The sequence below is a fragment of the Prionailurus bengalensis genome, chromosome F2 (genome assembly GCF_016509475.1).
Source record: "Prionailurus bengalensis isolate Pbe53 chromosome F2, Fcat_Pben_1.1_paternal_pri, whole genome shotgun sequence".
NCBI classification, from domain to species: Eukaryota; Metazoa; Chordata; class Mammalia; order Carnivora; family Felidae; genus Prionailurus; species Prionailurus bengalensis.
This window is the reverse complement of record NC_057353.1, coordinates 34,411,468-34,433,112: the sequence shown is the minus strand read 5'-3', so window position 1 is coordinate 34,433,112 and position 21,645 is coordinate 34,411,468. Positions and strand designations below refer to the sequence as shown.

The 21,645-nt window shown below is 36.3% G+C and overlaps 1 protein-coding gene across 1 annotated transcript in view; it reads left to right on the top strand.

The window, feature by feature from the left end:
- The window catches only part of CNGB3 (cyclic nucleotide gated channel subunit beta 3), a 148,376-nt gene that overhangs the window by 102,405 nt on the left and 24,326 nt on the right, over positions 1-21,645 (top strand). The window contains exons 14-15 of the mRNA XM_043601321.1: positions 6,788-6,871; positions 18,480-18,598. Of these exons, the coding sequence (XP_043457256.1) occupies positions 6,788-6,871; positions 18,480-18,598 (203 nt within the window). The remainder of the gene's footprint in view (positions 1-6,787; positions 6,872-18,479; positions 18,599-21,645) is intronic.

Below are 21,645 nucleotides of genomic sequence, written 5' to 3'. Positions count from 1 at the left end.
CAGTCTTTTTTTTCTCTTAACGCCTTCAACTGATTGGATAAGTCACACCCATATAATGGAGTATACCACACTTTACTCAAAACCTAATGATTTAAATATTAATCTCATCCAAAAAATATCTTCACAGTAATATTTGGTGTTTGACTATATACCTGAGAAGTCCATGGCCTAGCCAAATTGACACATAAAATTAACCATCAGGGTCCCCAAGCACTGTCAGAACTATATGTAATATAATCAAGTCAAAGATAAGAAACCAAGCTATTGCTAATGCCAAATTTGAAAATTGATACATGTGTCTTCTCAAAAATAATAGCTGCTGTTTATTGAGTTCTGACTGTGTACTACACTGTATTATCTGCTTCTGTCAATTAATTCTCACAACACACCTCTAACAAATGTTTTATTAGTATCTCCATTTTACAGAAAGTGCAAATTACTTACCTGACTGAGGCCATAGATCTCAAAGCAATGAGAGAGGGTTTGAACACAGATTTTTCTTGCCCCACAGTCTATGAACTTGACCCATTTATGATGCTGGTTTTCAATTCCCCAGCAACCTTAGTTGGATAAGTGATAAGATGCTGAGGAACCAGAGAAATTTTTCCTAGGGGCATAAAACAATGCTAGCTCATGGCAATTCTTCAGCAATTTCACAGAATTAGTATTAGCACATCAATTTCACACCCAGATACCTAAATTCACACACACTTTCCTAGCCTCCTACTAAGAAAAAACCCTGAATCTCATGTGGTTCTTTTTTCTCTCAGTCAAGGCAAATAGAATGAGAGTAACAGGATTTTACTAAAAACTTTGCTTCAATCAGTTGTGGCTAATTAGTAAGATTTGCTTCTTCTACATGGTGTTTTCAGAGTTTCTAAAGAGCTTAGAGGTGAATAGTCATAATATTTTTTTAAATTTTTTCACAAAAATGGCTCTCTTCCCTGCAGATTGCATGTTATTACAGCCCAAGCTCAGGTATTAAGCTAATAAGGAACACATCATTTCTATAAGGTTGGGCAGTTTTCTCTACTTTCTTATGATCTATTATTTTGATTACGATTTTTAAATATCTTTTATCAAATAAAATGCTAGGGAAATCACATTTTGCCTCTACCACTAAATTACTATCAATCAGAGAGAATTTAATAAAAGTTCTATTGCTCCACCTATTGGTCAGAATTTAAATCTTATCTCTTCGAAACAGAGCTTAACAGTAAGAAATCAGGGATCCAGAGATACCAAAATGAGAATGTAGGCACCACCAGTCTGTCAAGGAAAGCACACTGTTTCTCACTATTTGCTGCTAAAGTAAAACTGCAGAACTGATCCCAAACAGGACACCTCACTGGGACCCATGACTCATTGTGATTATGAGGCAAGCGAGGCCTGGAAAGGCTTTGGCTTCAGGGGTAGGAAAGATGCAGGGGAAGAGTTTTCTATGAGAGTGACAGACTGAGTCAGGAACAGAATGGAAATGACACCATTATTTCTACCAATCACACGGACCCCACAGTAGTAACATCCTAAGCAGTTACGCCACCACATATTTTTTCTGAAGGGTTTCAAATCAGAGCATTACAATTAGACTTACTACATTTCATTTTTTTTAGCTATATTTTTACCCTGGTGGTATCAGTAATAAGGTATTGTTGCTAGACTTTTTAAAGTATTTTCAACAATGAGATTATGACCCAGATGAATTCCATTCAACTATACACCCTGAACAGTTACTCTGTCTAAAGCATTAGTGGAGCACTTCAGATACTATACCCCTATATTCCTTAGTCTCCAGTGACTCTCAATAAGGTGGGGAAATTCTAAATAATAACGCCCTTGGTTGTGCAATGATGAAGTGACTCAAAACATGAAATGCTTATATCAATTCCTGCCACATAGTAAATTCTGTTATTATTATTACCACATTACTAACTGAAAAATAAAACTGATTCAATCACACATGAGTTTCTACACTGGTAAAATCATCTTCTTCATGTGGCCCTGCTTGAACATAGGAAGATGGATTGGATTTATCCACAGGGTTTCACTCAACTTGTGACTTTCCCACTTTGACTATGTGATACTGAAGCTCAGAAAAAATATAATTTTTGTCAGTTCTCAAGGAACACTTGATGGATGTGACCTTTACAAGTGTTTGCAAATATTGAACATAGGGTTGGGTCCAACATGACTTAGAACTCAAAAAGTTATGACATAGTAACTTGCAAATTATTATCACATTTGACTTCATTGCTTCCAACAGCTGCCAATAAGTACATGACTGGCATAGTCAATAGCATGGGCAACTGGATTTAGAACTCCCTGCTCTACACATATCACCCATCACTTGCTTAATAGGAATGGAGTTTAAGATGGGACAAAGCATTTCCTTTTATAATAAATAAGTCTGAGCCGAGAAAAGCCCAAGGAAGACTATTGTTTATACTTAAGGATGACTTAAAGTCACAGAGAGTTATAAATTACTGATAACATCTTAAGTTCTGTTACAAAGAACTTAAGCAGGAATAAGCCCAGAACTGGAGGCATCCTACAGGACTGAGAAAGTAGTAATTCCAAAAATAAATGTTACCAGCTTTTCAGTTGTGTTCAGAGCTTACCATTATTAAAAGAACTTTCTGGGTACAGGAACCACCATCTAATCTATATGTTATATTTTGAATAAAATAAAAATAGAATTTCTCCTAACTCTGTCCAGATCTCCAGAATCTTTATTCAAATCTGTGGCACATATTCATATAGCACTGAATTTCCCATTGTTGCAAATGGAATAATCTCTAACAACTTCATTTTATACATCAGCCCATGTTTATTTAGTGCTTAGCATGCCCCAAATACTGGTGAGACATTGGGGGTACAAAAGTGAATAATACACATATCCAGTCCTCAGTTGCTCAGAAGATAGATTTAAAAGACAACAACAACAACACACACACACACACTGGTGATTCTCTTTCTCTGACATCTATTGCATGTGTGACCTTAGGGAAATAGTCAATAGACTTCCTGAGCCTCCGTCCCTTCATCAATAACCAGGAGTAATAACAAATTAATTAATGCCAGGCGTCACAGGAAAGTTGAAAGAATAAAACCAGTAAAGATAAGAAAATAGTAAAATTTAATACAAACGTTATTAATATAATGTTAATGTTGATACTTATACAGGTACTCTTACTTTATAGAAAAAAGTACATTTATGAAACAATGACTGTGCTCTCACTTCCAGTAAATCAGAAAATTTCCTAATGGCTTCTATAAAAGAAATGGAGCTGCCATTACAAAGAAAAAAAACAGTAGCCCTGGGATGTAACTCTTTTTATACACAATAGTGGAGCAAAGTGTATCCCAAGAAAATAATCATTTTCAAAGGGTGGGGATAATTGTTCTCATATACATAAACTATAACAACTTCATAATGCAAATTTCATTAGCTACGTCTAAGTACAGATGAGAAGGACCTAGTTCTAGATCACAGCGGCCCCAAGGCCAGTGGCACCTGTCCATGAAGCAATTAGGAAACAGAATCACTTCATTGATAAAACGTACACTGTAAGTTTTTATTACATACAGCTGCTATGTTCCGTTTACATAAATTGATACATATTCTATGCAAATGTGTTAATAAAAATTCATATTTATAACAGTTCAGATGTTTTTCTTTGAGGAAATCGAAACTATAAGCTAAAAGTTATTCTTGTAAGCACTTGCACATTTCGACTAAGGAAAGCAATAATTGTTTGCTTATCTATTTTAGAGCTTATCTCCTAGTTTGGTCTAACACTTTCATGGATTGGGTTTCCTTTATTAGTGCTTTCTGCCTGTGAGCTAACCTGAAGGATAGAAAGAAAAGATGAAACGTATTCCTCCTCAAAGGACATTCTGTTCCTACAAACGATCTCAGGATGTGTGTTTTACTTTATTTTCATTAAAATTAATAAAAGTCAAGCTGACATCTCCTCCATTCTTCTCCCCAATTCCATTCTCCTCCCCTTCCCAGAGGTGGCCATTAGGATGATTTCAAGGGTATCCATCTAATCCTCATTTTTATAATTTTACTTTATATAAACATCAAGGTCTATTTTGTGTAACTTTCTCGTAGCTGGAATCATATTGAATATATTCTACACCTTACTTTTGTGTGCAGCTCACATTTTTTGTCGAGTTCAATCATATCTGTATATACAGAGGTCTGAATTATTTATTTTAACCACTGTATGGTAATCCAGCTTACAAATCTTCAACATTTTTATCTGTCCACAGATTGGCATTATATTGTTTCCAATTTTTCCAGTACTGAAAAAAATACTGCACACACATCTCTGTGCATTTATAGAACAAGAATTATGGTTATAGGAAAACATTTAAAATCATTAATAACTCCTATGAATATTATTTAGTACAGCTGGGAATTTTCATCAAAGTTCATTCCAGTAGGAATTTCTCAAGGAATGAAAACTTAATTTTGGCCTAAAATTATAACTAAGATTGTAAAACTTAATTCCAAAATATTCAAATTGCACATATGAAAATAAATGTAAGTGGATTTGTTTAGATCTTCTATTTCTGATTATTTACAGTGTTATTCTTATCCATGAATATGAATAATTGAGAGTTAGCTCCATTGCAATGATACTCCAAACATGTTTAAGCTTAAGAACTTTGAAATATATTTCTAATGAATTTTCTCTAAAACATCAAGAACATGAACTTTCTTTAGTGGGAGAGATCCTAAGATGAATCCAAAGTTTGTATGTGTTTTTAAGAGTTCTGAGTGATCAGAACACCAGTTTACAAAATGAAATTACTCTGAACCAATGACAGCTTTAAAAGAAATCAGGTATATGAGCCATATATTTAGATAATTTTTACTAAAAACAAAATAAGCACAATATTTAAAAAGAAATTAATGTTTGTCATTTGCTTTAGCAAATATGATAACCTATGAGACATGGTAAGAATAAAACAAATATAAATAAAAATCATATACCTTGCACAAAAAAATACATAACATGGTAAGAAAAGGCAAATTTTCCTTTACATATAAAAACTTTTCTGTGTTTTTGCAAATACAAATTATACTCCTCTTCAACTGACTCAAATTGTGCTATCCATATGAGCAACTTCTTGATGCTTCCCTACCCTCTTATCCCCACTCCCGGGAAGTTGTAATTGCCCCTCCTTTTAAAAGTTTTATAGATATTTAACTGGAATGTCTTATAACATGATTCACTTCGATCATCAATAACAGCTTTTCTGTTTACTTAAAACATCATCCCAACTAGCTTACTCTCTTTCATCTTTCATAGCTCCAAGGGCATGTAAAAAAGCTTGCTCATAGCAGCTTTTCATCAATTTTTGTTGGGCTGTATTAAGGTATTCTTGTCGGCCTTGGCCTTTTTTTCTATCCTGGGTAACCAAAAGCTATACTTTCTCACATAAGTTTTTAAAATTCTAACTTCACATTCATTTGAATGCTCCTCACCAATGGCTACGTGAAGATACTTCAATCATAAATTATTAACTTTCCTTATCATTCAGCAAACCCGATGTCTAAATTTCAGATGGATCTAGGTCAAGTGTTTGCTAAAAAACTCGCGTCATTATGGAAAACTCGTGATTGCTAAAAGAATGATCATCCAATCCACAAATTGGGAGTACGCCCTTTGTGTCTCCTCCTCATTCCTCTGCTACTGACTATGACTAGTTTTCCGCAAAATGATAGTTTCCCTAAGGGATGGGCAGTACCAATCACAAAAGGAAAGCAGCTATGAGAGAAAAATAAGTAACAATATTTGGCGAAAGCAAAAGATTCAAAATCACTATGTAAAAACATTTTTGAAGCATCTGTCAATTCTTCTTTGCCGTATCATAATAGATAAATTATAATTCTTTTTTTAATGTTTATTTATTTTGAGAAAAAGCACAAGTGGCAGAGAGGGAGAGAGAATCCTAAGCAGGCTCCACATTGTTAATGCACAGCCTGGTTGTGGGGCTCAGTCTCACAAACTGTGCAATCATGACCTGAGCTGATATCAAGAGTCAGATGCTTAAACCGATTGAGCCACCCAAGTGTCCCAATAAATTATAATTCTTTGGGCACACCACAAATCTAGACACATATCCTAACAAATCAAATTCGTCTCTTACACTATTAAAGTGGATATGAACATCATTCACTCAACAGGTACTGCTTTTGTATCTATTATGTACAGATACTCTGCCTTTAAGAAGATAAAGAAGTTGGTAAAGACAGACATAGAAGCCTTGACAGTTAAATAATAATACTTAACAAAAGTATTAAAGATGTTATAAAAAATAAAAATATTCAGATTTTGATTTTTATCTGTCAATCTTAATATTAACCAATTATTATCGCTTATATTATCTTAATCATTAATATCCATCATTAGTTAATCATTATGTTAAGTTTTACATGACTAAAATTTTATCATTGTGAATTAGTACCCATTTAACAGGTTACGAAACTGAGGACATTAGAGATTCCATAGCAATAGGTAGTGGAGACAGGATTAGAACCCAAATCTATCTGACCAGGGATCCAAAGTCTTGCATTCAAACTATTGGGTTGGTTTTTTTTCTAAATTTTAGGTCAAAACAAATCCATATTCATTGGCAATTAATGTTTTAGTGTTAACACAGACAATCTTTATTACTATTTATTTTCATATCCTTTTAAAGTTATTTGGAATGTTGTCTTTGTAGCTGTGTCTGCAAAAATTATTTTTCTTTTTGTTATTTTTTTCTTTAGGGTTGTGATACACAAATGATATATGACATGTTGCTAAGATTGAAATCCACTGTTTATTTACCTGGTGACTTTGTCTGCAAAAAGGTGAGTGCATGCTATCTTTCAAATGCACAAATAGTAAATAAGTGCATTTAAGGGGTTCAGACATAGGTCAAGAACTTAGTTTAAACAGAATTTCCAGGCTGAATTCCATAGTATAGGAATAATTATGATACACAGTTTTATAAAAGAAGAATGTTCTCTCAGAGTTCAAAATGGAACAAGACAATATGGATTTCATTACTTATAGGGTATAAGTGTGGGTAGTGTGAAAAGTTGCTTTGTATAAATGTAAATCAATAGCCACACCCCGTTAATGCCAAATATTTAAAGTGGAGAAAAAAGCTATAGAAGTGAAAGGTGATTCTGCCTTTTTTATGTCTTCAGCAAGATATCAGTTACCTCCATTTCGCTCACCCAATTAATGGATAATTAATGCCACATTCTTTTCAATTTTACTATGATTTTTATGATTGCAAAAGTAATACATGCTCGTTATTTTTAAAATGGAAAACACATAAAAACATAAAGACAAAAATTCCACCACCCAGAAATAACCACTATTCATATATTCCAACCTATCTTTTTATACTGATTGATGTAGATAAATATTCTGTTATAAAATTGACATCATACAGGGGCACCTGGGTGGCTCAGTTGGTTAAGCGTCTGACTTCAGCTCAGGTCATGATCTCACGGTCAGGTCCATGGGTTCGAGCCCCACATCGGGCTCTGTGTTGTCAGTTCAGAGCCTGGAGCTTGCTTCAGATTTTGTGTCTCCCTCTCTCTCTGCCCCTCCCCCACTCATGCTGTCTCTATCAAAAAATGAATAATTGTTAAAAAAAATTTTTTTAAAGATCTTCTTTAATTGACATCATGCTGCATTTATGTTTTGTCATGTAATTGTATATCATATGAACATTTTATTTACTATTCAGTAATCTTCTACAACCTCATTTTTAAAGCTACATAATATTATACTCTATGAATATATTCTAATCAACTTTCAAATGTTTGCTATTATAAATAACTCTACAGTGAACATTTTTGCACGTCCCTGATTTCTAACTTAAGGGAGAAGAGAAGGAATGCTGGCTTTGGATTTTATATCTTGAGAGACTAAATCAGTGGTGAAATCAATAATAAATATAAAAAGTAGAGAAGGATGAGCAGTTTAAAGAAATGAGAAATGATCCAAAACCCTGGACAGTTCACAAGCAAGTGAGAGTGAGAAGCATTTATGTCATTCTAAAATAATTTATTAAGTGCTATAGTAGACATAAGCACAAAGTGTTGTAGGACACAGAGTAGGGACACTGGTCCCACTAAGATACTGACAACATTTCCTGGAGAAGATGGTATTTAAGCCAATTCCTAAAAAAATGAATTTACATAAACCAAGAGAAAGAAGAAATAAGCATTCCAGATAAAGGAAAGAATTATCATGAGCTAAGGCAGAAAGAAAAAATCTCTCTACCGAGGAAGTGCAGAGAACTACAATAAGTCAAAAGTTAGAACACATTAGTATCATTTATTCAAAAAACTCAAAAACTGTTTTTTAGCACTATGAGCCAGGCACCATGCTGAGTACTGGGTATAATCAACAGCAAGAAAGATGGTTCTTGTTCTCCAGGGGCTTAGAGTCTAGTGCAGGGCTTTTCAATTCAGTATACATCAGAATTTACTGAAATTAGAAGTCTGGGCTCTATACCAAACAATTCAGTGTATCAGAATGGAACCCACATATCAGTATTTTTTAAAAGCTCCCAGATGATTCTAAAATGCAGCCAAAGTTGAGAATCACTGGCCTGATAGAAGATATAAACAATGAACAAGTGAAATAAAATTAAATGTATAACGGTGAAATGTGCTCACTTCAGTGGAGAAGTTAAGATGGCAGAGCAGTAGGAGGACCTTATGCCTGCCTCATCCCTCAAACACAGCTACTTAATTATCAAATCATTCTGAACACCAAGGAAATTGATCTGAGGACTGAGAACAAACTGCACAACTAGAGAGAGAAAAGAGGCCACATCGTGGAAGGTAGGAGGTGCAGTGATGTGATTTGGAAGAGAAAACAATTGCAGATGTGCAGAGGGAAAACAGCCCTGATCACAGAGAGAGGAGAGAGAGAGAGAGAGAGAGAGAGAGAGAGAGAGAGGAAGAGAAAGCAGCACACAGGGGATTGCACAGAAAAAAAAACTTCCCCAAAACCACTGACTAGGCTGATTATCACAAGTTTTTATAAGCAGTAGACCTGAAAGTCTAAAGTTTTAGAAATCTGCACCATTGTTAGGGTCAAGCCTGGCAGGTGTAGTGGTGCTCCTGTGGACAAGGAGAGAAGAGTCCTGGGAGTGGACAGCGTGCTCTGAGGATCCCCTGGGTCACACTGGAATAGACAGTTCCCCTCCCTGGAATGCATTTGGGACAGGCGGTACTGCCTCTCAGGGGACAAAAGAGCTGGTGGGTGCCATTGAGTTACTCCATTCATTAGCATACAAGCTGAGACTCCTCTGTTGACAGCTAACCCGGATGCCAGTTTTATACTTTACCATAAAATCCAAACCCCTGCACAGTCATGCGACTGCTTTTCTGGGACAAACTGCACCAGCCAAAGCATGGTGAGACCATCCCCCAAGGGATCAGTGCAGGCCCATGCTGCACTGGATCCCTAAAATGGTGTTTTGAAACTCAGCCACGCACCTGAGATAAAACACAGGAGCATTGCACTACCAGGCAGGCAGAAGGCACAGACACAGACAGGATGAAGACAGGGATCAGACAGAAGCCTCAGACTCAAGAAGGGAGATTGTTCACTCTTCTGTGAGGGTTGTCTGAGGAGCAATGGGCACAAAATCTGCTGTCTGGGGAAAAGAGTGGGCTGATGCCATTTTTCACACCTCCTATCATCACAGAGCACACAACAGAGGCTTGAGCCTCTTACACCAAGCTCTGTCCCCCTGTGCTCTGCAACTCCTTTATTTTTAAGTTTATTTACTTATTTTTATAGAGAGACAGAGAGAGCAAGCGAGGGAGGGACAAAGAGAGGAAGAGAGAGAATCTCAGCAGTCTCTCCACTGTCAATGAGAAGCTGGACTCAGGGCTTGAACTCATCAACCATGAAATCATGACCTGAGCCAAATGCAGGTGGCTTTTTTAATCAGTCAAGGAAGGAACAACAGCAAAGAAAACGCAACCTCCATCCCCCATTATCCTCCTCCATGCATGCACTAGCTCTATTGATCATACAGTGCTGCACAGCTTCAGCTCTAGTGGAAATAGGACCAGAAAAAGGCTTTTCTAATACACAAAACATGGAGATGTAGACAAAATGCCAAGATGGAGGAATTCATCCCGAAAGAAGGAACAAAAAGAGTCAAAGCCAGGGAGCTAATCAAAATAGACATAATAAGTAATATGCCTGAACAAGAATTTAAACAACAATCATAAGGATACTAGCTGGGCTTGAGAAAAGGATAGAATAAATCAGAGAGACCCTTACTGCAGAGATAAAAGACCTAAACACTAATCAGGTTAAAAGGAAAAATGTTATAACCAAGATGCAAAACTGACTGGAGGTAATGACAAGGATGGAAGAAGTAGAGGAATGAATAAGTGATTTCTATAAACTATGGAAAATAATGTACCTGAAAAGAAGAGGGAAAGAAAAATATTAGATCATAAATGTATTCTTAGAGAACTCAGCAGCTTCATTAAGCATAGTAACATTCTCACCATAGGAGTCCCAGAAAAAGAAGAGAGGGAAGGGGGGCAGAAAGGTTTATTTGAGCAAATTATAGCTGAAAAATTTCCTAATATGGGGAAAGAAATAGACATTCAAATCCAGGAGGCCCAGAGAACTCCCATCAAAATCAACAAAAGCTGACCAACACCAAGATATATCATAGTAAAATTTGCAAAATACAGAGATAAGGAAAGAATCCTGAGAGCAATAAGGGAATAGAAATTCCAAACCTACGAGGGATGACAGATCAGGTCCACACTAGATCTCTTCACAGAAACCTGGCAGGCCAGAAGAGAGCGACATGATATATTCAACATGCTGAATGGGAAAAATATGCAGCCAAGAATACTTTATCCAGCAAGGCTGTCATTCAGAATAGAAGGAGAGATAAAGAGTTTCCTAGACAAAAACTAAAGGAGTTCATGACCACTAAACCAGCCCTGCAAGAAATATTAAAGGGGACTCTTTGAATGGGAAAGAACAAAAGCTACAAAGACTAGAAAGGAACAGAGAAAATCTCCGGAAATAATGACTTTACAGGTTACATTCATATTTATCAATAATTATATGGAGTGAATTAGACATCAAGACAAAGATTGTAACAAGAGATGAAGAATGGCACTATACCATAATAAAGGGGACAATCCAACAAGAAGACATAACAATTGTAAATATTTATGCCCCCTACTGGAAAGAACCAAAATAAATCAATCAATAAATAACAAACATAAAGAAACTTACTGAAAATAATACAATAATAGTGGGGGACTTTAACACCCGCCCTTTCAGCAATGGACAGATCATCTAAGCAGAAAATCAACAAGGAACAATGGATTTGAATGACACACTGGACCAGATGGATTTAGCAGATATATTCAGAATACTAAAGTAGCAGAATACACATTCTTCTTGTGTGCACATGGAACATTCTCCAGAATAGATCACATACTGGATCACAAATCAGGCTTCAGCAAGTACAAAAATATCAGGATCATACCATGCATATTTTCAGACCACAACACTGAAACTAGAAGGCAATCACAAGAAAAATTTGGAAAGACCACAAATACATGGAGGTTAAAGAACATCCTACTAAAGAATGAATGGGTTTGGGGCGCCTGGGTGGCGCAGTCGGTTAAGCGTCCGACTTCAGCCAGGTCACGATCTCGCGGTCTGTGAGTTCGAGCCCCGCGTCAGGCTCTGGGCTGATGGCTCAGAGCCTGGAGCCTGTTTCTGATTCTGTGTCTCCCTCTCTCTCTGCCCCTCCCCCGTTCATGCTCTGTCTCTCTCTGTCCCAAAAATAAATAAACGTTGAAAAAAAAAATTAAAAAAAAAAAAAGAATGAATGGGTTAACCGGGAAACTAAAGAAGAAATAAAAAATACATGGAAGCAACTGAAAATGAAACCATGACAATCTAAAACTTTCAGGATGGAGCAAAGGCACAGCTATGAGAGAAGTATATTGCAATATAGGCCTACCTCAAAAGCAAGAAATGTCTCAAATACACAACCTAACCTTACACCTAAAGGAGACAGAAAAGGAACACCAAATAAAGCCTAACGCCAGCAGAAGGGAAATAATAAAGGTTAGAGCAGAAATAAATGATATAGAAACAAACCGGCAAACAAAAAAACAGTGGGACAGATCAATGAAATTAAGAGCTGGTTCTTTGAAAGAATTATTAAAATTGATAAACCCCTAGCCAGACTTATCAAAAAGAAAAAAGACCAAAATAAATAAAATCACAAATGAAAAAGGAGAGATCACAACCAACACCACAGAAATACAAACAGAAATACAAACAGTTACAAGAGATTATCATGAAAAATCATATGCCAATAATTTGGGTAATCTGGAATAAATTGATAAATTCCTAGAAACATACAAATTACCAAAACTGAAACAGGGAGAAATAGAAAATGTGAACAGACCAACAACCAGCAAAGAAATTGTACTCAAAAATCAGTACTCAAAAATCTCCCAACAAACAAAAATCCAAAGCCAGATGGCTTCCCAAGGGAATTCTACCAAACATTTAAAGATTTAATACCTATTATTGTCAAACATCTCAAATTTAATACCTATTCTTCTCAAGAAAATAGAAATGAATGAAAACTCCCAAACTCATTCTACAAAGCCAACGTTACCTTCATTCCAAAACCAAAGTCCCCACTAAAAAGGAGAATTTCCTTTCTCCTTTTGCATCCATGATGATAAATCAATAAATTTTATTGATCCATGATGATGCAAAAATTGTCAACAAGATACTAGCAAATTGAATCCAACAGTACATTAGAGGAATTAACTATTCACCACAACCAAGTGGGATTTGCTCCTGGGCTGCAGGTGTGGTTGAACGTTGCAAATAGATCAATGTGATATACTACACTAATAATAATTTTTTTAAAAAGGATAAGAACCATATGATTCTCTCAATAGATACAGAAAAAGCATTTGACAAAATACATCATCCATTCTTGATAGAAACCCTCCACCAAATAGGGTTACAGGGAACATACCTCAAGATCATAAAGGTTATATATGAAAGACCTATAGCTAATATCATCCTCAATGGAAAAACTGAGAGCTTTTCCTCTACTGTCAGGAACAAGACAAGGATGTCCACTCTTACCACTGTTGTTAAACATAGTACTGGAAGTCCTAGCTTCAGCAATCAGATAACAAATGGAAATAAAATGCGTCCACATCAGCAAGGAAGAAATCACACTTTCACTATTCACAGATGATATGATACTCCATGTGGAAAACCCAAAAAGACTCCACCAAAAAATTTCTAGAACCAATACACGAATTCAGAAAAGTCACAGGATACAAAACCAATATACAGAAATCTGTTGCTTTTCTATACACCAATAATGAAGAAGCAGAAAGAGAAATCAAGCCATCAACCCCATTTACAACTACACAAAAACCATAAGTTACCTAGGAATAAACCTCACCAAAGAGGTAAAAGATATGTACTCTGAAAATTAGAGAACACTTATAAAAGAAATTGAAGATGACACAAAGAAATGGAAAAACATTCCATGCTCAGGGGTCAGAAGAACAAATGTTGTTAAAATATCGATACTACCCAAAGCAATCTACATATTTAATGCAATCCCTGTACAAATACCACCAGCATTTCTCACAGAGCTAGAACAAACAATCCTAAAATTTGTATGGAACCACAAAATACCCTGAACAGCCAAAGCAATTTTGAAAAACAAAGCTGAAGGCATCACAAGTTCAGACTTCAGGCTATGTTACAAAACTGTAGTCATCAAGACAGTATGGTACTGGCACAAAAACAGACACATAAATCCATGGAACAGAATAGAAAACCCAGAAATGTACCCTCAACTACATGGTCAACTAGTATTTGACAAAACAGGAAAGAATATCCAATGAAAAAAAGACAGTCTCTTCAACAAATAGTGTTGGGAAAATTGGACAGCAATATACAGAAGACTGAAACTAGACCAATTTCTTACACCATACACAAAAATAAACTCAAAATGGATAAAAGACCTAAATGTGAGGCAGGAAACGATCAAAATCCTAAAGGACAACACAGGTAGCAACCTCTTTGTCATCAGCTATAGCAACTTCTTACTAGACACATATATGGAGGCAAGAAAAGAAAACCAAAATGAACCATTGGGATTTCATCAAGATAAATAACAGCACAGTGAAGAAAACAATCCACAAAACTAAAAGGCAGCCTATAGAATGGGAGAAGATGTTTGCAAATGACATATCTGATAAAGGGTTAGTTCCAAAATCTATAAAGAACTTATCAAACTCAACACCCAAAAAATAAATAATCCAGTTAGGAAATGGGCAAAAGACATGAATAGACATTTTTCCAAAGAAGACATACAGATGGCCAACAGACACAAAAACAGATGTTCAACATCACTCATCATCAGGGAAATACAAATCAAAACTACAATGAGATACCACCTCACACCTGTCAGAATGGCTAAAATTAACAACTCAGGAAACAAAACATGTTGGCAAGGATGTAGAGAAAGGGAGCCCTCTTCCACTGTTGGTGGGAAAGCCAACTGGTACAGCCACTGAGGAAAAACAGTATGGAGGTTCCTCAAAAAGTTTGAAATAGAACTACCCTAAAATCCAACAATTACACTATCAGGTATTTACCCAAAGGATAAAAAATACTGACTCAAAAAAGGCACATGCACCCCTGTGTTTATAGTAGCATTATCAACAATAGCCAGTGAGCCCACATGTCCATCGACTAATGAATGGATAAAGATGTGGTGTATGTATATGTGTGTGTGTGTGTGTGTGTATCTATGTAGATACAGATATATAGATATAGATATTGTGATATAATAGAAACCAAGAATATGCAATCCCACACAAATTAGTCCAAGTTAAAAGTAGGCACCCTGGTGATATGAAATCATTTTTATTGAAATGGGAAATACAAACCACAGCTCAGTTTAAGGACCCCTTTAGGGCAGTGGTACATTTGGAATGACATGGCCTTAATGCACCAAAATGGCCTTTCAATTTGTTCCAATAGCACCAGGGACTGGAAATTGAGATAACTCATAGAAACTTTAGTACCCATGCCCCTAAGCAGTGCAAATTTGCTTAACAAAGTGTGAAATGCAGAGTAGATACAGCTTTCTCATTTCTAATTCCTTCCTCACATACATTCATCACTCAATAATAAAAACAGATCAGTGAACACAAATGAGGGAAAGAAAGGAATAAATAGGGGAAATGGCAGAAACGAGAAGACAGAAATGAGACTACCTGCCACATTTCTTTGTTTTTGTTTTTAAGAGAGGAGGATTTAATCATAGTAGATATTGACAGAGATGAAAAGTTGTTGAATTCAGCTTTGTTTTTGCTTATCATTTTCACACATCATTGTAGGAAACAGGAAGGAAAAAAACTCATTCTATTGTCAGTTGCCTTAACAATTGAAGAAATGTCAGGGTTTGGGACTAAGTTTGTTGACCTGCCTAATCCTCAAGATGACTCCTAAACATATTGAGTGGGTAGCTTGAACTGTTTCAAAGATTATTTGGGAATTTTCCCAGAATTAATTGTAAGAATTAATTTGAGTGTCAGAATGTCTCTAATAGCCTTGGATATATTCTTCTACACAGGAACTCTGAAAATTTGAAGTGCTCTCTCACTAAGGGTTACCTTACTCTACATGAAGCTCTTGCATTTCTACACTTCCTCCAAATTAGCACATAAACCAACCACAAAAGCTTGGTTTGATCTTATTTTGCACATGCTGTCAGACCTTGTTCTCTGAGGAAAGTCTACTTCATTTGAATGCTAATTAAACTTGCACGAAAAGCTTAAATTAGTCTAGAAATATGCAAGAAATCGTGGAAGTTTTGGTTCGTTGATTATGCCAGATCTCCTTGGAAAATTATTGAAATGATCATTAAAAAATAATTAAAAGTGCTGAGCTATATTTAAGTGCCCATTATGTACTTCTACCTCCAGTCAGTTGTAATAACTGCCTTTGAAAAATCATTCCAGTTCCTTGAGAATTACTTCATGCAAAGAATAAGGAATATGACCCCATCATAATCATTACTTCCTAGAGTATTTTGTGGAATAGTAATATGCAGACACTTCTCCTTTTTAAAAAATAATTCATAGCTATTTTATTGGTTTGTAAGAGATTGGTGTTGATACTGGATTTATCAATGATCTAACTGTATATATTCTATAGTCAGGTGACATAGGTGCTGCTAGTTCTAATGCTATTATTGGCCAGCCTTGTAAATTTGCTCAAGACACTTAACTTTTCAAGCCTCTACTATCAATTTGTAAATATCTTTAACCTCACTGAGATTTTTGCAAGAATTGAATGAGTTACTATCGATGAAAATGCTTTGGAATTACAAAGTAGTATGTTCTGATATAACAAATATAGGTATTAAAATAAGGAGCAATGTAAATATCAGATATTATGGTTTTTAAAAGTACTATGCAAATGCAACATGTTGTTATTAGCATTGATATTATGGAAATAACTGTAATAAGATCCATCTGTATTGTAATTTCTTCTTTTATCTATGTTTGAGAATAAATACATGCTTAATATTCCACACAATGCAAAATTTAAAAATATTTATTGCATTGCTCAGTTAGGAGATCCATGTTCTAGGCTTCCTTTTGCTTCTAATTACTGTCATGGAACTTTGGCTAGTCAAGTGGGCCAATCTGTGCCTTTATTTTTCTTTCTGTACAGTGGAAGTAATAGTGCTTACTCTACCTTCCTCATAAAAATAATGGGGAGATAAAATGAGAATTTCAATGTCACAGATATTAACTGAGAGACAGAATCTGAAAACTTTAAATTCTACTTAATGATTATAATACAAAAACTCTTGGTATTAAAAGACTTCAAAACTCCCTAGAAAATGGTTAAACTATATTTCCCTCATTCATAAATGAGTGCTTATATCATAAGCCCTATGCTCAGCACTGGAACAAAGTAAACATTGTCTCAGCCATCACAGAGCATGAACTATAATCAACATTGTTTAATCCTGAGTTAATTTTAATGTATCCTAATCTTTTGAAAATATGGCAACAAGAATATTTAATGAATTCAAATAACCCAGTCCCTTCCTGAACCAAGTAAGTAAATTTGTTGTTTTCATGCTATTATTTTATAGCTCAGCATGATCAAGACCCAATTCACTAAGACTTATAGGTGCTATTATCCAGATAGTTTGCCTGGTAATAGGCAAACTGGCTTATTTAGAATAGAACAGCTTTTCTTGACCCAATTGCAATTTAGATCTCATGTAAAACATATTTATTCTTTTTGCATTTTGGAGTGAGAAGAGATGTTCCAAGGATCCCATAACCACCCATTAGTTTGGTGATTTGCATGATTCAACATAAAGTTATATTCATGGCTTAAGATTTATTACAGCAAAGAATACAGTGCAGGAACAGGAAGGGAAATTTATACATAGGCAAAGACCAGAAAAATCAGGTGCAGGTTTCCTAAGTCCTACTTCTGAAATGGTCATAAGAGTACTTTCTCCTCAGCTGTGGACCTAGAGAGACAAGAACAAAATGTCTCCACTGGAATACCCATCAGAGTCTTGGGGTCAGAAGTTCTTAAATGGGGCTGGTCACGTAGCTACATGACTAGCCATGGTTCAGACTCCAAACTAGATACCAAATATACATCATAAATCTTTGTGCTTACATTAAACAGTGCTGAAATCCTGGTACATCCCGCCACACTGCCCCAGAAATAGAGAATAAAATTATTAACCAGTAACTATGTGAACATTGCAGGAGTTTAGTTCTCAGTGCTTTGAACAAGGGTCATTGCCCTGGCTCCAACAGTCCTCAGAGATAAGCAAGACTGAGTAAAACAACCTGTTGCATTAACACTTTCCTTTCAATATGAAACAAGAATAATACCTTAAAGGTCTCCTGTGCTCCAATTACTAAACTCAGACATCAGTGCTATAGGCAGAAGAATAGAGTTGACTTTTGCATGGCTGTAGCCCATGCTCTTTTGATAGACCAAGCACCTTCTTCAAAGCATAGCAGTGGTCACCAAAGTCAGGATGATTATGCTTACAACCCGCTATTTCCTCTACCCATACCCATTCCTAAAACAATGTGCTGAGTGATACCTGCCCAGTGGTGGCATACAGTGCTCACATGTTGGGAACCAGAACTTTCCTAATATTTCCTTTCATGTCTGTCGAACCAATGTCTATAACTACCTCAGGTCTTAAGACAATTACTTTTACATTGATATTTCTTGCTTTATTTATAATTATTCCTCTAGAAGAGTTTGTTTCTTAATTTGGGGCATACTTGTCAAGAATAAAATTACTACCATTTCCTGTTTATATTTGGCATGCAGGGAGAAATTGGCAAGGAAATGTATATCATCAAGCAAGGAGAAGTCCAAGTTCTTGGAGGCTCTGATGGTGCTCAAGTTCTGGTTACTCTGAAAGCTGGAGCAGTGTTTGGAGAAATCAGGTATTTTAAAGACAGATCATAAATATCGAAGTCTACCATCTGTCATAAAAGAAAAATCTTAGGTCATAAAATAACTAAGGTTCCTGCTCAAATTCGGCAAAGGTTTGATTGTTCTGAGAGCATTGGTAAAATAAGGATTTTCACATTTCTATTTATCCCTTCTTCCCCTAAAGACCTAGCTCATTCAGCTCTTTAGTCCCAGGACCTAGGTCAGTGAGTGCCTGACCTAGAATAGATGCTCAGTATGTGTTGAATGAATATGTGAATAAATGAATTATGGAAGAAGAGGTTGGTAGAGTTAGTTATCAAATTGTTGGAAAACTTAAATGTCAGGCTAAGATAGCAGTTTTGAGTAGGCCAAGGAAGTGAACAACAACCAGATTTTACCGATCTTTTAGGCAATGATAAGTGATTTGTATTTTATTCTGAATATAAATGGATACCAGTGGAGGATTTTAGGCAAAAGAATCATACAGTTTGAAATCTGATTTTAAATGACCATTCCAACAGCTATGTGGAGGAGTGACAGTAGAGGAGCAAGAATAAAATAGAGGAAACCAATTGAAAGTCAGTTATGGTGGTTCAAGTGAAAGATGATGGAGTCTTAAACTAGGATTCTGGCTCTTAGGGTGAAGAGAAGAGTGCACTGTCAGGCAGGTAATGATATATCAATTTCAGACTTGAGAAAATGGCAGTTGCAAGGTGTCAATTATCTTGTCCAGGATAACATAGCTAAGAAGTGAAAGGGACAATATTCAAAACTGAGCTTTATGGCTTAGGGTCCAGTGATCGTCCCACCACACTACATAAGAAAGATGTTCATCCAAACTCTGATTTCATACCTACTAAGAAGTTACATATTCAGGGTTCCAGAGATGTGGATAATTTCAGATGACTTCATGTTATGTGGGGTTACCTTGGAATGTTGAAGTATGTTATTTCTCTGTTGATAATGTGGGTTCTCTTTTTTTATTTTTTCTCCTTGCTTAAAACAGAGTGAACACTTCTGTGAGGGTCCTGTTTTACGGCAGTGATGAACATACCTCTCAGAATATCCAGGATTTGAGTTCTTTGCATGTTTCCTATTTCTTCCTTACTGTGAATCCTTGCAAAAGTGATTTAATATTTTAGTGACTTAATAACCATCGTAATCTTCAGGGTCATAAAACATGCAGCAGTCTAATCTGAAACACTGCAGAAATTAATTAGCTGACCCCTCCCAAAGGTTGAGTACTCCCTAAAGAATAAAATCTTATAAATAAAAGTATGTTAATTGCTGATATTATCATCACAGGAGGAAATACTCTAGGAATAGAATCCAGGTGCTGCTGAGCTACAATTGAAAAGAATCTTAGATTCTTGACAGGAGCTTCTCAAATACAGCTCCTATTACCCATTTGGTTTCTAAGGCCAACTTGAAACCAGTAGAACAGACAAGCTCTAAACTTGTTCAATAGTCTGGTTGATTCAAGCAAAAGGGAGCTTTTTGCCTTGATTCTCCTCTTGGCTATAGTTGAGGAGAAACAGGATGCATCTGGCTCTTTCCAGATACCCACAGGCTTCACAGGCCCACAGCTGTCATATGCCCCTGGAACTCTAGTTATTTATTCCAGTGATGGAGGCATGCCTGCCAAACATCTATATACTGGAAAGATCTGGTAATCGTGTTTACTACTCAAAAATGCTGTGACCTTTGTTAAAATGAGCTACATCCAACACTATCATGTAGCTATTTAAAGATGGTTCTTTTTTCTGAGGAAAAAAATAAGAAAGAAAAGAATTGAGGGCTTTCAAGGACATTATATATTAATCTAAAAGAGGAAAGCCCTGACTAAAATATAGATTTACAGCCTGTCATGGAGAAAATGCAGGCCATACTTCCAATTAATATCTGAAGAGTGAAGACACCCCAATTTTAATAGAGAGACCTAGGGTCTGCCAATGGATGGTCTTGTATTAGTTCTGACTCCATTGTTTTCCTTACATATACACTAAGTGCCAAGTCTTATTCACCAAATGTATTTAACCACTTCCTATCCTCCCTCTATATCTCACCATTCTTGAAACACATCTGGACTTTTACCATTGGTATTGCTATTGTGATTTCAGTAGAATTCCCTACTGGTTTCATATCTCTTTGTAATGTCCGCCTTCTGAAAAATACCCATTCACTCTTCAAGACTCAATTCATGCCCCTTCCCCATGTGCATGTGCTCTCTGTCTCTCTCTCTCTCTGTCTGTCTCTCTCTCAAAATAAACAAACTTAAAAAAAAATACAGGGGCTCTTGGCTGGCTCAGTTGGTTAAAGTATCCGACTTGGGCTCAAGTCATGATATCACAGTTCATGAGTTCAAGCCTCACATCAGGCTCTGTGCTGACAGCTCAGAGTCTGGAGCCTTCTTTGGATTCTGTCTCCCTCTCTCTTTCTGCCCCTCCCCTGCTCACACTCTGTCTCTCTTCTCTCTTTCAAAAATAAATAAACATTAAAAAAATTTTTTTAATTCAATAAGCCAATGACATCACCAAGATGGCAACATAAGTTCTTCCTGATTTGCTTCCCCTCACAAGAACAACTAACAACTATTTAAAAACAAAACATCACTGGGGCGCCTGGGTGGCTCAGTCAGTTGAGCGACCAACTTTGGCTCAGGTCATGATCTTGCAGTTTGTGAGTTCAAGCCCCACGTTGGGCTCTGTGCTGACGGCTCAGAGCCTGGAGCCTGCCTTGGATTCTATGTCTCCCTCTCTCTGCCCTTCCCCGCTCATGGTCTGTCTCTGTCTCTCAAAAATGAATAAATATTTTTTTAATTTAATAAATAAAAAAAAATCACTGAGAGAATCCTAGAACACAAGGGTAAGTCTGCAACACAGGGACCAAGAGCCTGAATTAGAAAGGTAAGAGAAATGACTACACAGTGACCACATTGCTCCTACCTGAGGCTAGCATAGCACCAAGCAAAGTGGTCTCCCCTGAGCCTCCAGTTCCTCCATTGTGAAAAGAGAACCCAAGGAGGACAACCATCCCCAGCCCCCAAGCATTGTGGGAG